The following is a 21,602-nucleotide window of genomic DNA, read 5'->3' on the forward strand; positions in this document are numbered from 1 at the left end:
TGATGTATAAGTCATCTCTCTTTTCTCTCTATGGGTAAATCTAGTAGATTGTTTTTGATTAGAATATTTTCCATGTAAAATCCACATTGTAGGAGCAATAGCAGCTATGTAACAGGTTCCTACAGCATTAGGAGGCCAGTATGAATATGCCATTTTACCACACACCCAATACATGCCCATGGGAAGCGCAAAATTGAAGTTTGGACTTGGAACACTGCTATACCTTATGAGTGGAAAATAGTTCCCTCCCAGCCAAATCCCATGTTCACTTTGGCTATCAGCAGAATTAAGTTGATCATAATTTGCTTTGAGATAATATTGGCATTTACTATGTCCTAATTGTTTCCTTATCATGTTATCTTTGCCAGAGGACCTAACAGACAAACACACAAAACCTTTAGTAGCAGGCTCCTGCATAGTTTCTAAGTTCCATCCAGATACTCTCAAAGGAAATCCACTATTATTACAAACGGTATAAGGTTTTGCTGCTTGAGGTATTGCTTGTCCCTTTGTGATTGACACAGGCCAATAGTCTTTATACTTTGCATTTGCCTCAGAGTTAATCCATCCTAATTTTCTTTTTGACCACTCTCCTGTTTCATTTAACACTGAATCCATTAAGGTTAACATAACATTCAAGGATGAGCCATGCAAGAATTTCTCTATGTTTTCTAACCCTACTTCTGAAAGACATTTAGGGCTAGTACATAGTCTAGCGGCTGCACATACAGAGTCCTGTAAAGTGCGATATGGAAATACTCGCACCTGAAAAGATTTGTCTTGGCATACCCAACATGTGTCATTATTTCCTGTTAATGTTGTTTTGGCACGAAAGGCTAACTCACATACTTTATTGTTACCACACACTTCATCCTTAAGGGAGGAAGTTATAACCCTTAGATGAAGAATAAGCACAACAATCACCAACATCTCGTCTTCTCAGTTATTCAAAACCAAAATAAAACCTAATCCTAGTCTTCAACAGCAGAGCTGACTTGGGTGGTTTAGTCCCTCCTCAGGTTACTGTCCAAATAAAATTAAATCAAAACAACTAACTTGTAACGTTTATCTAGCTAAACTGAGAAAGAATATTCTTATATGATGCTAGTGATATTTTATTAATCCTCTTCAAAGTATTTATTCTTCAGCCTATTGCAAAAAATGTGTTTGTCAATCCTCTCGTGCAACCACGTGTTGGTTATGATACTCAGTTCAGTTCTTTCCGCAATCCTTACGGCTGTAGGTGTAGATAATATTACTTCAAACGGCCCTCTCCATCGTTCTTCATTCCAGTGTCTTCTCCTTAAATCCTTTATGAGTACCCAGGCGCCTGGCTCCACTGGGTGTGTCCTTTGGAAACTTTGTGGTAGTGCCGACGCCACCTGTTGGGAAACAGAAGACCGAGCAGCAATCAGTTCTCGCATGTAACCATTGTCCTATGTATATCTCTTAGGTTAGGTGGGAGCCGGCAAGGGACGTCCGGTCAAAATCTCAAAAGGGCTAAACCCTGTAGATCTTGATGAACGGCCTCTGAGGTAGAGTAGAGCCAAAGGAAGAGCTGTCACCCAATCCATCCCTGTTGACACTATGATTTTAGTCAATTCTGTTGTGCCCCATCTAGGCACACCATCTCTCTTTTAAGCCTTAGCTACTGATAAGGCATTCACATGCTTGACTTTTTTAGAACATGTAAACTATCACCAAACAATATTCATATCCTCTACATTTGTTGAATTTAATGAACTCCATCATTATGTGCTTAAACGGGCCTTCAGATGGTGGGTGATGTCCTTCCTTGACTCTCATTGTAGGTGCAACATCAATTTTTAGACACATAATGCACCTTGCACAATACATGGCTGCTACTGAAGTGAATCCTAGTGTAAAATATATTTTCTCTCCTGTCTATGTCATAGTATTTGCATGGTCTAAGCCACTGATAGTTTAGCAATAATATGGAAACAAGATCTTGGAAAAACCGGTCTGTCTGTCGGTGTATGTACTGTACCCACAGACCATGTGTTCTGTCCTTACAATTCTTCCATTTCCATCTTTCCTTATTATCTGATGCTTTTATGCTTCCTTTAAAGCCTCTTCAGATGTAACTACATCTGGTATTTGTAAATTCAGAAATGTGGTTTCAAAAAGTTTGGTGATATTCTCTGCACTCCCCCCTGCGCGGCTCTCTTTCTGTAGGTGCCGCGTCAGCCTTCCTATTGACCTAGCTGATAACATCTGTATTTGCAGAGTGGGCTGCACATTTTAAGACAGCCACAGATGTAGGGAGTTGAATGGCATTTAACAATATTGCTATCCCATTTTTATGTTGTACAGGTTTGTCTGTAGATGTGATCATGCACAATTCCCCAGTTATAATGACTATATATATAAATACAAATTGATTCCCATTTGCTTAAATACATGCCCTGAATAGGGCTACCAATTCATCTGCTTGGACAGAAAAATATCTAGGAGAGAGTGAGAGTAAACCACATCAAATTGATTCACTACAGAGTAGCCAGTCCCTACATCTCCGGACTCCAAACCCATAGATTAGCCTAATAAACAATGTTAGGATTTGACAAAGGTGTTAGAAATGTCAGAGCTAAGTTTAGTGTACATAGAGACACCTTCACCACAATCATGCAAGAGCCACAGGGTTAATACCATGTGCTGATATATAGATACAGGATTTTAAATTTTTTCTTTTAGAAGCAGTGAGTGTACTTCATGTGGGACATGTACAGTTAGTGAATGTAACAACACAACGTCAGCACAGCTACCACTTGACTTGCAGCTGCTGCCACATCTATCCTCTCACTACTGCATCTAACTGCTTAGATAAATAAGCCACTGGTCTGTGCTGACCCCCATGCTGTTGACATAACACCTCTGACATGTACCCTGCTTTTTCACACACCAATAAATCATAGTCAACAAGTCAAGTAAGTCATAGTAGGCAAGAGCTGAAGCTGAGGCTAATGCCTATTTCAAATATGTAAAGGTCTTATCATAATTGTCAGTCCAAGTCACATTGTCAGTCAAGTTTTTTACATGTATTTGCACATGCTTGGAGAGGCTGTGCCTCTCTGTTTAATTTAGAATCCAAGCACGGCAGTAGCCAATCATTCCTAGGAAGCAAAACTTTTGCTGCTTTGTCTCGGGTCTGGGACAACAAGCAGTTATTGCTGAGATGCGAGATGCATCTAGGGCCCAACAGCCAGGAGTGAGTATATGACCCAAGTACTTCACTCTCTCTTGACAGAGTTGCAACTTTTGTTTGGAGACTTTCAGTCTCACACTGGCCAGGAATGTTAATTTTGCCACAGTGTCAATTTGGCACACCTCACTCGACGGACTTCTTAGTAAAACATTATCGACATAGGTGATAATAGGCTTGATATAAGCAGAATGAATTTTTTTAGAGGCAAGATACCAGAGCTTCGTTTGAAACGGCCCCTGACTCTGTGTATCTTTGTGGCAAATGTGGCAAAATACCTTATCCTTTGAAAATAAACGCAAATCAAAACTAAAATATGGATCCGCTCGAATTGTAACTTATGCATTTTTCTATCAATTACAGAGAAACACGTTGCATTCTGAGTCAACCTTGAGTCACAACCTCCTCCTGTTGTGCAGAGAGGGAAAGCTGCTCAAAGATCTGTCTCTGCACAGGGGTGACTAACAAAAACACTAAACACAAAAAATTATGTATTTTGTGATGATAATACATAACCCAAGGTGTGTTGGACATGCGTCCAATCTTTGGCATTTACCACACCTCAACTAAATAAAAATCAACATGGGGATAATAATATTGAGTTTGCAAACAAATATGTCAGACCAGGTGACAGGTCTACTACATCTGCAGAGTAGCTTTACTTGTAATTACGCCGGCTTTTTCAACAGTCTTAACTGTATGTCCTAATTGGTACCATTTTCTAAGTATTCCGGATCCGAGGTCTCATGAAAAGATTTCATCACAAAATGCAAGCACTCTGGAGTTTCCTTATCTTCCTGGACTGAGACTGGAGATGTTAATACTATACTAAGCTGTTTGCTAATGGTCCCTTTAAACCAACCCCCTTATGTTTGAGTGAAATTATAAGATATCATTTACACATTAAGTCCCAGTCCAGTACATTTTCGGAGCAAACACTGCTGAGGAGGAATGCTGTTTTACTACATGTTTTTTACATTTAACTACCCATGGGTAAGGAACTCTCTCAAATATGAACTGATCTAATACTCCTGTACCATGCACTTTTCATTGTCATAAACTTACACTATCCTTCTTTTCTTTCATACTAATATCTGCTCCTGTCTCGTTCAAAAAGAAAAATATCCCCATTAACAGAAAGAGAGTTGGCTGAGTAGGCTGTGCTGATGCATTCAGAGTGAGTTGAGGAAAACAGTTCAAGTTGTAAATCAGAAGTGTCACCACAGGGTCTCCTGTTCAGACCTCTCTGTCCTCTTCAGCTTTGTCATGCTGAGACCAGACAGGAGTTTGAGAGAGCTGCTGTGGAGGGTGATCTCCGTACTGTTTCTGATGTTCCTTGTGACAGTGACGTGCTAAGTGGCCTTCTCCTCTGGTTAGCCCCACAGCCACATCCATGTTCTTCCTTCAAGCCTTTCATAGTTTTCAATTGTTCAGTTCCTTTAGAGCTGCTGTACTCCAAGTAACAAGCTGGCTCATAACATAGTCCATGATGTCCTCCGTATAGCCTTTGCCTCTCTCTCTTCTGCACAGGTCTATCTTTCCTACTGTTCTTTACCCTACATTCATTTACCTTCTCTACCATAGCCCTACTTTCTTTTACCCTCTCTACCATAGCCCTACTTTCTTTTACCTTCTCTACCATAGCCCTACTTTCTTTTACCCTCTCTACCATAGCCCTACATTAATTTTGCTTTTCTATGCTCAACACTCCAGATGAATGATGTTGCCCTTCAGTTCACCTATTCCATACTTGCTAATTTCCCATCTATACATTTAGATTCATACTTTCTCTACATGTCCCTCAAACACCCTGGATTCTATACTCCTCTAGGAAAGTTAATAGCTTTACTCGTACTGCTCCCCATCGCAGTGTCCCCTTGATATTTTTATTTCCAATTACCTCACGCCTAAAATCAGAGCAAAACCCAACAAAATGTGATGACAGTCTTATCAGATACCCAATGTTCTCAGGCCTATTTTACCAATGCGCATAACCAAAAAAAAACAGAGCACTCAGTTTACTACCTACGCATAGGCAGTAAGGCCACTACCACTATCACTGGCAGGAAATATAATGCGCATAACCAAAAACAGTGCACTCACAATTTACCACCTACGCATAGGCAGTAAGGCCACTACCACTATCACTGGCAGGAAAATGTGCACCAAATGCTACCTACGCATAGGCAGCAAGGCCACTACCACTATCCCTGGCAGGAAATGTGCACTCAACCACTACCCCTCTCTCGGGTAGGGACAGGCCTTCCTTCCCTATTTTACCACCTCAAAGTGTAAAATCAGGGACTCACCACCACGTTGTCTGTGACCACCGAATATGGTCGTTACCGTATCCGAGACACAGGAGGATTCCCTCTGGCCAGGCTGGGTGCCGCGAAGCAGTGTTTGGTGCTGGTGACGGCCTTCTCCCAAGATCACAAAGAGATCTCCCTCAGTTGCAACTTTGTTGGGTCCTGCGCCGTTGGTCCTCCTCGCTATGCCTCAGGAATAGGTAATCCCATCCTCGTCGCCATTAATGTGGTCAAAATTAATCCAAAACAACTGGTGTGAGACTGCAGCTTTATTCACGACGCCGGGAGCATGTTACCCACATGAAATGTCAAAGTAACAAGCCCACACATCTGTGGGTGTAGCCAACTCTTATACCCTTACCCCACACCCATGGAAAATCACAAGTTGTCACCCTCCAGTGATCACTTAACCATCTGGTATTTTAACAGAGATAAGAAATGTTTACGACCCCCCATCCTGAGGGTTACCCACAGTTCGGTGACACAGGGGTTAATTTAACTAAACATTCCAACCTAGGAGTTGCAAAAGACACAAGGGTCAGAGTAGGGTGATGGCAATTAGATTTCACTACATGTATGTAAGGTATACTAAACATTCAATGAGAGACATATAAAATTTATCCCACACTGGCAGCTGTAATCCTTGTATCAGATTACTGCCTAATGTGTGTGTGTGTTGTATCAGATTACTGCCTAATGTCAATGGTCTGCTATCCTCTCTTGCATGGACACAACCCTTTCCACAGTTCATGTTTAGCAACACAAGTGTGTGTGTTTACGTCTGTGCTATCTGCGTGTGTGAGAGTGTGTGTGTGCATGTATGTGTGTGTTTGTGTGTGATTGAGGGAGTGTGTGTATGTGGTGTGTGGGTGTGTGTTTGCCTATCAAAAGGATTGTGTCTCATCTAAACTGCCTGTAATTGCATCTCATTATCTCTCTCTCTCTCTTCACCCCCCTCTCTCATTCTTTCCTTCTCTCTCTCTCTTCACCCCCCTCTCTCATTCTCTCCTTCTCTTCACCCCCCTCTCTCATTCCCTCCTCTCTCTCTCTCTTCACCCCCCTCTCTCATTCTCTCCTTCTCTTCACCGCCCTCTCTCATTCTCTCCTTCTCTCTCTCTCTTCACCCCCCTCTCTCATTCTCTCTCTCTCTCATTCTCTCTCTCTCTTCACCCCCCTCTCTCATTCCCTCCTTCTCTCTCTCTCTTCACCCCCCTCTCTCATTCCCTCCTCTCTCTCTCTCTTCACCCCCTCTCTCATTCTCTCCTTCTCTCTCTCTCTTCACCCCCCTCTCTCATTCTCTCTCTCTCTCATTCTCTCTCTCTCTCTCTCTTCACCCCCCTCTCTCATTCCCTCCTTCTCTCTCTCTCTTCACCCCCCTCTCTCATTCTCTCTCTCTCTCTTCACCCCCCTCTCTCATTCCCTCCTCTCTCTCTCTCTTCACCCCCTCTCTCATTACCTCCTTCTCTCTCTCTCTTCACCCCCCTCTCTCATTCCCTCCTCTCTCTCTCTCTTCACCCCCTCTCTCATTCTCTCCTTCTCTCTCTCTCTTCACCCCCCTCTCTCATTCTCTCTCTCTCATTCCCTTCTCTCTCTCTCTTCACCCCCCTCTCTCATTCCCTCCTTCTCTCTCTCTCTTCACCCCCCTCTCTCATTCCCTCCTTCTCTCTCTCTCTTCACCCCCCTCTCTCATTCCCTCCTCTCTTCTCTTTCTTCTCTCTCAGCATTGTAGTGTCTATTTGTTGTATGACAGCAGATGTGGAAGAATGCTGTGTGTGTGTGTGTGTGTGTGTGTGAAACAGAAAAAAGGTGTGTGTGTGTGTGTGTGTGAAACAGAAAACAGGTGTGTGTGTATATGTATGTGTGTGTGTGTGTGTGTGTGTGTGTGTGTGTGTGAAACAGAAAACAGGTGTGTGTTGTGTGTGTGTGTATATGTATGTGTGTGTGTGTGTTTGAAACAGAGAACAGGTGTGTGTGTGTGTGAAACAGAGAACAGTGTGTGTGTGTGTGTGTGTGTGTGTGTGTGTGTGTGTGTGTGTGTGAGAAACAGAGAACAGGTGTGTGTGTGTGTGTGTGTGTGTGTGTGTGTGTGTGTGTGTGTGTGAAACAGAGAACAGGTGTGTGTGTGTGCGTGTGTGTGAAACAGAGAACAGGTGTGTGTGTGTGTGTGTGTGTGTGAAACAGAGAACAGGTGTGTGTGTGTGTGTGTGTGTGTGTGAAACAGAGAACAGGTGTGTGTGTGTGTGTGTGTGTGTGTGTGTGTGTGAGAAACAGAGAACAGGTGTGTGTGTGTGTGTGTGTGTGTGTGTGTGTGTGTGTGTGTGTGTCCTTTGGGACAGTCAGCAGAATGCCTGGGTGGTTTTGTTCCTAGACAGAGTCTCCTGTTTCTCTTGAAGAAACACACACACACACACAGTCACTCTCTCTCACACACACATACAGACACACAGACATGCACACACACACACACACACACACACACACACACACACACACACACACACACACACACACACAAGCTGTGGGGCAAACTAACGATGTGATCCATTGTCTTAAAGGAACAGCCAGCCAGAACACACACATACACACAGAAACACACACACACACCTCTCACACATGCACACACACACACAAAGACACACACATACACACTCTCTCACACTTACACACACACAGACACACACACACTGATAAGGGAGCAGATGGAAGGGCTTCACCTGAGATGAACTGACATGTGTGTGTACGGTATGATTGTGTGTGTGTGTGTGAGTGTGTGTGTATGAGCATCTAGTGGGATTGAGATAGCCGTGGTGTACATGTGCAAACTCATCTTGTATTTCTAAATAGGTCACCTATGAAATGTTTGCAGAACCGGTTACGTCTTTTGAAGGTGCTCTATAAACATTTGAGACTAATATTCTTCCATAGTGCTCTACCTTTTGAAGGTGTGTGTGTGTGTGTGTGTGTGTGTGTGTGTGTGTGTGTGTGTGTGTACCTGTCGTGTGGTGGTGAGGTGAGGTGTGTGTGTGTGTGTGTACCTGTCGTGTGGTGGTGAGGTGAGGTGTGTGTGTGTGTGTGTACCTGTCGTGTGGTGGTGAGGTGAGGTGTGTGTGTGTGTGTGTACCTGTCGTGTGGTGGTGAGGTGTAGTGTTGTCACGATACCAAAATTATGACTTCGATACGATACCTGCCATAAATATCACGATGCTCGATACTGAAACGATACTACGGCGAAATCCTAAGATATCTGGAAAAGAAAGGACTCATACCTCCTCCAAGTGTATTGAATCATTTGTGTTGAATTCGGTGCACTTTTGTAGTGTGCAGGTCAACTCTGGGTTCTAAAATTCCTACATAATTATCATTTTTTATTGTCAGTAAAATAGTAGGCCTACTTTGTGTGATTAAGTCCTTTATTGTTTGTTATAGTTCATTTACATTGTGTTGTTTTGGCAATAAAGTAGCTTTAAATAGCCAAACTGGGCTAGATCAAGGTCAGTGTTGAAATTACTGCATGCAAATCACTGAATGCTATGCAGAGGGGCTTAATCTTTAGGCCATCTGATGTACAGTATAGGCTACCCTAGGCCTTCCCGTGTTCATAGGATTTCTTTGACAGTTGCAAAGGGAAAAATGTGAGGATAGTCTTCTTTGCGCCCAGTGTACAAGTACGACGTTCCAACCACTCAGGTCTTCGTCAGATAGGCCTACACCATTAGCCTACCTGTTGCAATATGTCTGTGTGCATTCCTACATTACGTCTATTTCTATGATAACATGATTTGCTAGCACGTAACAATAAGCCGCTATTATTATTAGGACTCAACACGCTTTGGTGGTATTATATGCTGTGGGCTTTAATTAGCGCATTTCGGGTATCCTATCCTACATCTGGCCAATAATTATTAAACAAATTGCAGTCTACATGCCATGACAAATATTACCAGTAGTACTGACCGAACATGAAATAGATTGTTTACAAGTTATGGTAATGTTATTCTGGCGTGAACATTGCGCTTTCATCACGTTAGCACCCTATGATTACAGCTCGTTATGTCTCGTCAAAATGATTACAGCTCGTTATGTCTCGTCAAAATGCATTGATGAAGGAAGGTTCGCTTTATCCCAGAGAACCATATACTCGTTTCACTTAGGCTAGACTAAAACAGAAGAAAAGAACTTGGCACTAACCATGTAGTCGTGTTTTCTATAGCATATTCGTTAACCTGACGTTTTTTGAACTCTTTAAAAATGTTGCGATATGTCTGCGAGGTGTTTAGCCAAGTTCCATGCGTAGCCTACTGCTTTTAAATGACTTTGAAACATATTTTACAAACGGGCCTCTGTGTACCTGATGGCTTGCCTTCACTATTCGCGATGTATCCGAAATAGTTGCAGATTTCACTTCACCTTTTGTTTTATCCACAAGGCAGAGGACTGTCGGCAAAGAACTATGTTGACGTTGGCTGCGCACTCACTCACTCAGAGCTGCCTGCTTGACACGCCCACTTGCCTAGATGCGTGCAAGGAGCAGTGAGAGCAGCAGTTCACACAGACACAGAACGTTATTATTTTAATAAAGTATCGATTCTAAAAACGTCGAAAATCCGTGCAACACTAGTGAGGTGTGTGTGTGTGTACCGGTCATGTGGTGGTGGGGTGAGGTGTGTGTGTGTGTGTACCTGTCGTGTGGTGGTGAGGTGTGTGTGTGTGTGTGTGTGTACCTGTCGTGTGGTGGTGAGGTGAGGTGTGTGTGTACCTGTCGTGTGGTGGTGAGGTGAGGTGTGTTTGTGTGTGTGTGTGTGTGTACCTGTCGTGTGGTGGTGAGGTGTGTGTGTGTGTGTGTGTGTGTACCTGTCGTGTGGTGGTGAGGTGTGTGTGTGTGTGTGTGTACCGGTCTTGTGGTGGTGAGGTGTGTGTGTGTGTGTGTGTGTACCTGTCGTGTGGTGGTGAGGTGTGTGTGTGTGTGTGTGTGTACTGGTCTTGTGGTGGTGAGGTGTGTGTGTGTGTGTGTGTGTACCTGTCGTGTGTGGAGGTGAGGTGTGTGTGTGTGTGTGTGTGTGTGTGTGTGTACCGGTCTTGTGGTGGTGAGGTGAGGTGTGTGTGTGTGTACCTGTCATGTGGTGGTGAGGTGTGTGTGTGTGTGTACCGGTCCTGTGGTGGTGAGGTGTGTGTGTGTGTGTGTACCGGTCGTGTGGTGGTGAGGTGTGTGTGTGGTGTGTGTGTGTGTGTGTGTGTACCGGTCGTGTGGTGGTGAGGTGAGGTGAGGTGTGTGTGTGTACCGGTCGTGTGGTGGTGAGGTGAGGTGAGGTGTGTGTGTGTGTACCGGTCGTGTGGTGGTGAGGTGTGTGTGTGTGTGTGTGGTGGTGAAGTGTGTGTGTGTGTACCGGTCGTGTGGTGGTGAGGTGTGTGTGTGTGTGTGTGTACCGGTCGTGTGGTGGTGAAGTGTGTGTGTGTGTGTGTGTACCGGTCGTGTGGTGGTGAAGTGTGTGTGTGTGTGTGTGTGTGTGTGTGTGTGTGTGTGTGTTCCTTCTGTACGATGTTATCGTGCAGGTGCTGGCACAGTACGCGGAAGAGGGGGGGGGGGGGGGTTGAGGAACAGTCACTCTTCCAGCGGATTAGAACAAAAAAGTTCATATTCCTCTTTGTACTTTTCAAACAGTTCAGTAAATCCGACTTCACGTCTAAAAGCATCCACTCCATCACAACATCAGTGACACGGTTGATTTGATCGAGATTTGATCGAGAGAACCTCAAACAAGAACTGACAGACATTAGCTCTGGTGACTGCGTTCTCAAAGATGTTGGCAACAACAAATAAGATGATGGAGGATCATGATGTTGAAAACAGATTCTTACAACATCTACTTATCAATTTTAAAATGACTCTTGTTAAATTATATCTTTTAATGTTGACTCTGCTGTGCTTGATTTAAAATGACTCTTGTTAAATTATATCTTTTAATGTTGACTCTGCTGTGCTTCATTTGAACTACATTTGAAATGTGTGTGTTCTGCAGCAAGAGAGCTCGTGTTCCTGCACGACTTGGGTCTGTTAGAGAACGCCTGATGTCCTCCAGCACCGCAATGCATTCTGGGAGCTCCGAAGCAAACAAACCAGCCGGCTTCAGCAACCGAGATCGCTTCCGCACAGCATTCCGCATGAAGGCATATACACTTCGTCAGAGCTCAGAAGGTACACGCACGCACACACACACACGCACGCACACACACACACGCACACACACACATAAACATACAATATTTGTAGTCTTAGTATGTGTGTGTGTGTGTGTCTGTCTTTGTGTTTGTGTATGAGTCTGTTTATGTACGTGTATGTATTTGTGCGTGTGTATTTGTGTGTGCGTGAGTCTGTTTGTGTATGCGTGTGTATTTGTGTGTGTGTGTGTTTGTGTGTATGTGTTTGTTTATGCGTGTGTATTTGTGTGTGTATTTGTGTGTGTGTTTTTGTGTGTGTTTGTGTGTGTGTATATGTGTGTGTGTGTGTGTGTGTTTGTGTGTGTGTATATGTGTGTGTGTGTATATGTGTGTGTGTGTGTCGGAATCTTCTATTCACATGCGTTCCGGTTCTGCCCACACAGACGCTGGTGGTCTGGTTGACTCCGCCCCTGAGGAGAAAGGCTTCCCTCCAGACATCCTGAGAGAGGACATGATCCCCATCCTGAAACTAGTCATCAGAGCAGTCAGGTACACACACACACACACACACACACACACACACATGATCCCCATCCTGAAACTAGTCATCAGAGCAGTCAGGTACACACACACACACACACACACACACACACATGATCCCCATCCTCAAACTAGTCATCGGAGCAGTCAGGTACAGTGGGCAGTGCTTCGACTTGGCCAGCTTCCCTCGCCGTCAGTGCGCGGGATCACGTGGCATCACGCGACTTTAATTTGTATTTTTCCAGTGACACTGCAACGACGCTGCAACAACCGGCAGATGTCTCAAGTGAGCAGGGTGTCTCGTAAAAAGAAAAGGAGCTGGAAAACCCTACACAGACTTCACTACAGGCTTTAGCAGACTGGTTTAGAAATAATTTAATAGCCAGAAATATGCCTGCCCTGCCCTAATAAAGAAATATTTGGTTAACGGCGAGTGAATCCCGTTTGCAGCCGTAGAAGAAACGCAGGACAAATTAAACATTCTGGTTTTCTCAACGATGATAAATCTGGAGTGCAACGATGATAGACAGACATCATTTGGACAAAATATAGAGCATATTAACCTCCGTTGCTCAGCGTTTATTTTTTTGATTATTAAAGAGTGTTTTTCATTTAAAGGCTTGACTTCGTGCTTATTCAGAAGAGCATTTAGTGCTCTCCCCAATCCCAGACGATCACATTGCATGTTTGTTTGTAATGGATGCAACCGTGAGATACGCTTGTCATAGGCGCCGATACCGTGGGTGCTCCGTCTCTCGGGCACCCACTGAAAACATCGAGCACCCACGTGTGCCAGCTTACAGTCCCGGCTAAATTTACATTAATTTAAAATCAAACCTCGCAGTTAATGTTAAATTCAGCATCTCATAATGTGATTGGATATGTTGCTGTCAATTCCCTACTCCATATACTAACCACCAATGAGGGCGTCTCTCGTATGAAAATTCCTGACACTTCCCACCTGAAGAATTAACGCAAGGCTTTGTCGGGTCTTCAGCCCCGAATGTTTAAAATGTATATAGCCCTGAATATCATTTTAAAAGTAGTCTGACAAAGCTTATCGTTTTTGTGACACAGCTAAACACTGGTACCTCATAGAACGTCTATAACAGGGTTTCTCAGCGGGGGCGTTCGTACAACCTAGGGGGGCGCTGGGAACGTGAGAGGTTTTTTTTTGTTTTTTTGTTTACATTTTAAACTTTCATGGTTTTCACATATTTTTGGTGCAAAAATAGGCTACCTGAAATAAATAGGCTATTTTTATTCATGGGTTTCTAACCCCTCTACCGTCCCAGCTACATTTTACTGTTTATCTATGCTCAGTGATCATACAGTGCAGTTCGGGCCACGTCTCCCAGCCCCGCTTGCTGTTGTTCTGCAGCTGCTCTGAGCCTCCACGAAAAGACCATTGCTAATCAAATACGAAATATGTATAGGCCTACACAGGCCTCACGCACGGATACTGTTTTGTGATCGTTTGGATTGTTGCGATGTGCATATGTTGTTCACGTGATGTGCACTTGATTTTTGTCCATGATAATATGACACGTCTTGTTGCCTAGATTTAATGTTCCTATTGATTAAAAAAAAAAAAAATCATTACAACCAATGCTGATGTGGTAGTGTTTTTTTTTTTGCCCAACCAGTCTCCTATTGCTTCTAACAGTGGGCTAAATCTGCTTAATAATAAAATAGGCTCATAGGGACATTTTCTTATAATTCCAGAAGAAACCAAAACAGCGCAGAAATGGGCTCGTTTTTTTATTTAAGCAATATAGCATGAGAGTGAGTGGCCTATAGCCTACCCGGGGGTGTAGTTTTTATTTTTTTATTTTTTATTTTTTTATTGTGTGTGTGTGTGTGTGTGTGTGTGTGTGGGGGGGGGGGGGGGGGGGGGGGGGGCGTTTGCTCAAAAAAGGTTGAGAACCACTGTCCTAGGTGGTCGCAACTCACAAAAGTAAAGCAGATAGAAAGAACTCACGCAAATCTAGCCTACAACACGCAGACAGCTTCATGTTTAGTCCCGTTACGAACACTCACACCTCTGCATTTGACAGAGGTGCATGACGATGTTTATTCTACAGGCTATTTTTAATGTCATATTTTGGGTGTTGTATGTGGTGCACTTTGGCAGAAGAGACGTTCTCCTTACACGGTCTTTAAACATCAAAATATTCAGAATGCCGTGACGTGAAGTCATTATGATTGGCCTTCCTTTTCATTCTCAAAGTAGGTTAAAATTGCATGTTCATCAGCCCGATTTTCAAATCTCTCGGGGGAGAAAGCCTCCGAACCCCCGGATAAAAAGGTCTCTTAAGTTCTGGGCTCTAGCCCTGAATGTTTTAAATAGCTAGCGACGCCCCTGATGGAGAGGAGTCACGCGTGTGTTGCTTTTGCGGGATCGAATCCAGTTTAATGCTAGTTTTCAAAACATATTTTTTTACATGTCTTTTGTCCGAGTGGCTGTAATGTAGCCGAGCGCTCATGGCGTATGAAAAACGACTTCAAACCGCCTAAAACAACTTGTTTGTGAATGTCTGACAACTGCGACAGCGCATGCACGCGCAAGGAAACTAGCAGGTGGAGAAACCAGAAGGCACACAACACCAGAACGATTTTAAGGCTATTTCGCATAGGCTACTCAATGGTACGATTGGCGTAGCCTATAGTGGGACTAGGGCTGTCAAAATTGCTCAAAAATGACGTTCGAAGTATCCCCCTCTAAAATAAACACATGTATTCGAATATATTGAATATCTAGGCTATATTATTTGCACATTATGTCAGTGACGCGCATCATGTCATCTGTTTTTGTTTTTACAACTTTTTGTATGGTTATTGCTTGACATTAAATGTAATGTTAGTTGTAAACAAACGGGCTACTTGTGAGGGCTTGGCCTCTCAGATGCGCTCGTGCCTTAAATGGGCCTATTAACTGACCACCCGATTCATGTTGGCTGGGGGCAGGGGGGGCCATCAGACATTTGTTAATCCGGCCCTGCCCCCAACGAACGCAACTTTCCACCTCTGAGACAGCTTAAAAGAAGTCTAGAGGACTCCTAACTCACTAAGACCTACTTACTGTAGGCTGCGCAAACCACAGGCCTTTTTTTTTTTAGCAAGCCTGCATTCGAGGCAGGCCTTCTGTTGAAGAATTTTATATAAATCCTGCGCTAACAGTAATCCTCCTACTCCCGCTACCACAGCTGTGGATAGTGTGGCTATGCTCACGCTTTATGTCTCCTTCTTGCAAACTAGGCCTATAGCCAACCATTTACGACGTTCAAAAAATAACAACTTGCCAGATATGCCTTCATATCTTTGGGCTTCATTCAGCAATTTTGTTCTTCCACTGGAAATGACTCTTCTACATTTGCCACAAATAGCCTACAGATTCTTGCGTGCGTACATTCTCTATTCTCTCCAAAATGTGCCCGTCAATAAGTAGGGCAAATTACGAAACCAAAACGTGGGTCATAGTTGTCTAAGCCTCTGCTGTGAGGCCAAACCATGAACAAAGACGCATTGATATCTGCAATAGTTTTTTTTTGGCGAAACAAGCTCACAGCCGAACGAGTCATAGCACTGAAGGGAAAGGGCAACTGGCATGTGATCTCCCCACGGGCCAATGGATGTACAAGTTTTCTCCTGTGCCTACGATATTTAATCCAGTGTTTTGTCAAGTTGCAAAATACTATTCGTTTTAACAAATTTTTATGATAGTATGAAGTACTTTTTGTATGGGTACTATCTTAATTGCTTTATACTCAATACTTGACCAATGGCTATTGCATCTGTCTATTGAAAGTGAAAATGTGGCATGTGATCTACTGTGTAGGTTTCATAAAATAAAATAAACAGATTGCTAATGGCCTACAAGCTGATCTGGGGTGCGTTTCCGTACAACTACGGAGGTTAGCTTTTTTACTAACAGGATGCATCGTTCAACTAACCAACATGTAAGTTACGACTGTTTCCCAAAACTGTCGTTACTTACATAGTACTGTAAGTTTGGACCATGATAGTTTCCAAACTTCAGTAGTCTGGACTAAGGTAGTTAATGATGTTTAGTAGCACGTGAACAGGCACCTGCACATACTTCTGTGACGCATTGCGTTAAGGCCGGCAGAGACAGCCGCCGTTGCAACCAGCAGTTACCAGTCCCCTGTCCAGAGAGTTCGAATCTGGGTTGAGATTTTGACAACAATATTGACATCGATGTTTACCTAAGTTTATCTTTTGTGCAGATCATATTATCAAACCAGAATCAGCCTTCTTAGCTTGGTTTGCGTAAACTAACAAGCCTCCCCCCCCACCCCCCCCCCATGAAAATCAAAGGCTACATATTCTCAGCTGACTCGTCAAAAAGTGCACACCACCTTATTATTATCTGCAGGTGTGTGACTTTTACTTACGTGCACATAGCTGCAAATTGACTTTTAATTTATGTATTTTCTGCCTTGGGCATTTTAAAATATGGATGTATGGTGGTTAGAAGTGTAAATATCAATTAGAAACCTAAATATATTTATAATTATTAATATGCAAACAAATAACTGGCGTCTGTGACGTCTTTGACATGCAGATCCCTGGAACTATGCTTCTTCTAGCATTCTACCACAGGTCGAGAGGTGTAATTGTAACTACACAACTTTACGATAGTGGTTGCGAATGTTCGTTGCTACTATGGTTTTGGGAAACACTAACGTAGTGTAACGATGCATTGGACTATGTAAGTTCCAAATATGAATGTAATTCTGCGGCATAAAGCAGATGTATTTGTTTATTGTACAGAAAAATAAAAATGACATGTCAAACAGTCAATTGACTACATTGCAGTCAAGAAGTAGGGCAAATTAATTTACGAAACCAAAACGTGGGTCATACTGTAGTTGTCTAAGCCTCTATAGCGTAGCCTGTTAAAAACGTCGCAGAAGCCTACCCAAGGCTACAGATTATTTCTGAACAGTTATTTCTCTACTGGCTCAATTATCACACCACTGTTTTGATTTGCGTAGTTGCGTTACCCCAACACTGACAATAATGTAGACAGCAAATTTTGATTTCGATTTTCGTTACCACCGTGTAGTCAAGCCTTAAGCCATACCCAAGTAGCCTAAATCGAGGTAAATCGAGCTTTTTCAGAAGGGGCGGCAGGCAGAGCGATGTACAGTGGCAGAGCGATGTACAGTGGCTGAAAGTGGTACTAAAGTTTCACGCAGCTTCACGCCTCGTAATGCGCGACTGAAGTGGCCATTTGAAAGCGATGCCCACTGTACACACACACACACACACACACACATGATCCCCATCCTCAAACTAGTCATCAGAGCAGTCAGGTACACACACACACACACACACACATGATCCCCATCCTGAAACTAGTCATCAGAGCAGTCAGGTACATACACACACATATCACTTAGTAGTATACTAGGTATAGGTACTTATTGCTGCACTAACTGTAGTATACTAGGTATAGGCACTTATTGCTGCACTAACTGTAATATACTAGGTATAGGTACTTATTGCTGCACTAACTGTAGTATAGTAGTATACTAGGTATAGGTACTTATTGCTGTACTAACTGTAGTATAGTAGTATACTAGTATATTAGGTACTTATTGGTGCACTAACTGTCTAACTCTGTATGATTGTGTGTGTGTGTGTGTGTGTGTGTGTGTGTGTGTCAGGATCATGCGGTTCCTGCTGAATAAGAAGCATTTTAAGGAGTCTTTGCGGCCGTACGATGTGAAGGACGTCATAGAGCAGTACTCCGCTGGACACCTGGACATGCTGACCAGGATTAAATACCTCCAGTCACGGTGAACACACACACACAGTGAACACACACACACACACACACAGTGAACACACATACACACACTCTCTCTCTCGCACACACATACTCACTTACTCACTCATACACACTGTCTATCTCTCTCTCACACACACACACTAGCTCTCTCTCACACACACAGACACACTCACGAGAATGAAAAACCTCCAGTCACGGTGAAAACACACACTGTGAACACACACACACACACATTACAATTACATTAGAAGTACCAACAAGTCACAACTAAGAGTCACACACACACACACATTTGATTTCTTTATTTGAATCCCCCAATCAAATTTCTTACAGAAAGGATGTGTGGTTATATTTTATGTGTGTTTTATGTATTTTTATATGTGTGTGTGTGTCCACAGCCTGGATATGATCTTAGCTCCTGGTGCTCTACTCACCCCCAAGCACAAGAAACCTCAGAAGCCTTTTACATATGCCCTACAACAGTCACCAAGGTAACACACACACACACACACACACACCTCAGAAGCCTTTTACATATGCCCTACAACAGTCACCAAGGTAACACACATACCTCAGAAGCCTTTTACATATGCCCTACAACAGTCACCAAGGTAACACACACACACACCTCAGAAGCCTTTTACATATGCCCTACAACAGTCACCAAGGTAACACATACACACGCACACACACACACACCTCAGAAGCCTTTTACATATGCCCTACAACAGTCACCAAGGTAACACACACACACACCTCAGAAGCCTTTTACATATGCCCTACAACAGTCACCAAGGTAACACATACACACGCACACACACACACACCTCAGAAGCCTTTTACATATGCCCTACAACAGTCACCAAGGTAACACACACACACACCTCAGAAGCCTTTTACATATGCCCTACAACAGTCACCAAGGTAACACATACACACGCACACACACACACACCTCAGAAGCCTTTTACATATGCCCTACAACAGTCACCAAGTCAAGTCAAGTCAAGTCAAGTTTATTTATATAGCACATTTCATACACAGAGGTCATTCAATGTGCTTTACATAAACAAAACCAAACGATAATAACAAATAAAAGCATAGAAGGGCAATATAGTCAAAGAATAGTTAAAAGGTAAAGATCATAATAAAAGGAAAACATAAAACACAAGGTAAAATCATTTAAAAATAAAGAATAATTAGTAAGCAAAAACAAAGGCAAAAGTAGTAAAAAAAGTAATAAAAGACAAAGTAGAATAATTATCGAGGCAGATTCAGAATTTGTAACTCGGCACAGTTAGCAGAAAGCGTCTGAGAACAGTTTGGTCTTAAGTCTAGATTTAAAACTGGCTACAGTTGGGGCCTTTTTAATGTCATCCGAAAGTTGGTTCCACAGCTGAGCCGCATAGCAGCTAAAAGCTGCTTCACCATGTTTAGTTCTAACTGTAGGTTTTACTAGCAGGTTTTTCACCTGGGACCTGAGAGGACGAGAAGGTGTGTACTGCTGAAGCATGTCTGACAAGTATTTAGGTCCTGCTCCATTTACTGATTTATAAACAAGCAATAGTGCTTTAAAGTCAATTCTGTGACTTACTGGAAGCCAGTGCAAGGACTTAAGAATTGGAGTAATGTGGTCAGTTCTTTTAGTTTTTGTTAGAGTCCTAGCTGCTGCATTTTGTATCACCTGAAGCTGTTTAATAGTCTTTTTAGGAAGGCCTGTGAACAGTCCATTGCAGTAATCAACCCTGCTGGAGATAAATGCATGAATGAGTTTTTCTAAGTCATGTTTTGACATCAGCCCTCTGAGTTTGACAATATTTTTGAGGTGGTAAAAAGCTGATTTAGTTATCGCTTTCATGTGGCTGTTGAAATTTAGATCACTGTCAATTAATACACCAAGGTTTTTAACAGTATCCTTTGCCTTCAACCCTTTTGTGTCAAGGAGAGTGGCAACCCTAAGTCTTTCCTCATTTTTACCAAATATAATTACTTCAGTTTTTTCTTTGTTCAGCTGAAGAAAATTTTGAGACATCCAGGTGTTGATTTGTTCTATACACTGACACATAGATTCAAGAGGACCATAGTTGTTTGGTGATAGAGCTAAGTAAATTTGTGTGTCATCTGCATAGCTATGATATGAAATCAAATTATTTTGAATGATTTGTCCAAGTGGGAGCATATAGAGGTTGAATAATAGTGGCCCCAAGATCGACCCCTGGGGAACACCACAGGTCAAGGACGTTGGTGTTGAGGTACAGTTTCCGATGGCAACAAAGAAGCTCCTTTCTTGTAGATATGATTTTAGCCAGCTGATAACTATGCCTGTAAATCCAACCCAGTGTTCTAGTCTGTGTAGTAAAATATTGTGATCAACAATGTCAAATGCTGCACTAAGGTCCAGTAGCACTAGGACTGATGTTTTACCTGAATCTGTGTTGAGGCGTATGTCATTGGAAACTTTAATGAGAGCTGTTTCAGTGCTGTGATTTGCCCGAAAACCAGACTGAAAGTAATCAAAATACCCATTTGATGTTAGGAAGGTGGTTAATTGATTAAAGACTACTTTTTCAATAATTTTGCCAATAAAAGGTAGATTGGATATGGGCCTGTAATTGTTTAGCATGGAGGCATCCAGGTTATTCTTCTTGAGAAGTGGCTTTACAACAGCTGTTTTCAGTGACTTAGGAAAAGTGCCAGACAGCAATGATACATTTACAATTTGAAGGACATCCGCCGCTATGAGGTGAAAAACAGTTTTGAAGAAATTGGTAGGCAGAGTGTCTAAGACACATGTGGAAGGGCTGAGATTCTGTACCGTTTTTTCAAGTGTTTCGTAGTCTATCAAGCTGAACTCTGACATCAAGTTTAGTTTCCCTCTGTTTGTTGCTGGAAGTTCAGGTTGTTGAATTTGTAATTGAGCAGATATGTTGAGTCTGATTTTGTCAATTTTACCTTTAAAAAAAGATGAAAACTCATTGCATTTATTAGTTGAGAGAAGTTCAGGCGCTAATTGTGAGGGGGGATTTGTTAACTTATCAACAGTTGAAAATAGAATACGAGTGTTATTTGAACTTCTATTGATAATGTTAGAAAAGAAAGACTGTCTTGCTTTGCATATTTCAGAGTTATATGTGCGGAGCATCTCTTTATGGATTTCATAGTGGATCTGAAGTTTGTATTTACGCCATTTTCTTTCAGTCTTCCTACACTCTCTTTTTAGAAGTTTAACTGCTGGATTTTGCCTCCATGGTGCTTTCTGTTTGTCCTTAACTTTCTTGAATTGTAATGGAGCAATGTCATCCATAATGTTTGCCATTTTTGCATTAAAGTGATCAAATAAGTCTTCAGAGTCTGACAGTTGACTTGACTTTAGTGAAAGTGCTTGCTCAAAGAGAGCACTTGTCTGATCATTTATGATTCTCCTTTTTACCATCATAGCTGTGTTTTGAGTGTGTGGGGACATAGACACATCAAAGAACACGCAAAAATGATCAGATAAGGCCAGGTCTTTAACAGCTGTAGAGACATCGAGACCCTTTGTGATAACAAGGTCGAGGGT

At 42.6% G+C, this 21,602-nt stretch overlaps 1 protein-coding gene across 2 annotated transcripts in view; it reads left to right on the top strand.

Moving 5' to 3' along the window:
* Positions 1–21,602, top strand: part of kcnq3 (potassium voltage-gated channel, KQT-like subfamily, member 3) — an 88,761-nt gene that overhangs the window by 54,785 nt on the left and 12,374 nt on the right. For both annotated transcript variants that reach the window (XM_042071365.1, XM_042071366.1), the window contains exons 10-13: positions 11,547–11,722; positions 12,129–12,234; positions 17,919–18,050; positions 18,442–18,534. In XM_042071365.1, the coding sequence (XP_041927299.1) occupies positions 11,547–11,722; positions 12,129–12,234; positions 17,919–18,050; positions 18,442–18,534 (507 nt within the window). The remainder of the gene's footprint in view (positions 1–11,546; positions 11,723–12,128; positions 12,235–17,918; positions 18,051–18,441; positions 18,535–21,602) is intronic.

This window comes from Alosa sapidissima, chromosome 19 (assembly GCF_018492685.1).
Source record: "Alosa sapidissima isolate fAloSap1 chromosome 19, fAloSap1.pri, whole genome shotgun sequence".
Classification (NCBI taxonomy): domain Eukaryota; kingdom Metazoa; phylum Chordata; class Actinopteri; order Clupeiformes; family Clupeidae; genus Alosa; species Alosa sapidissima.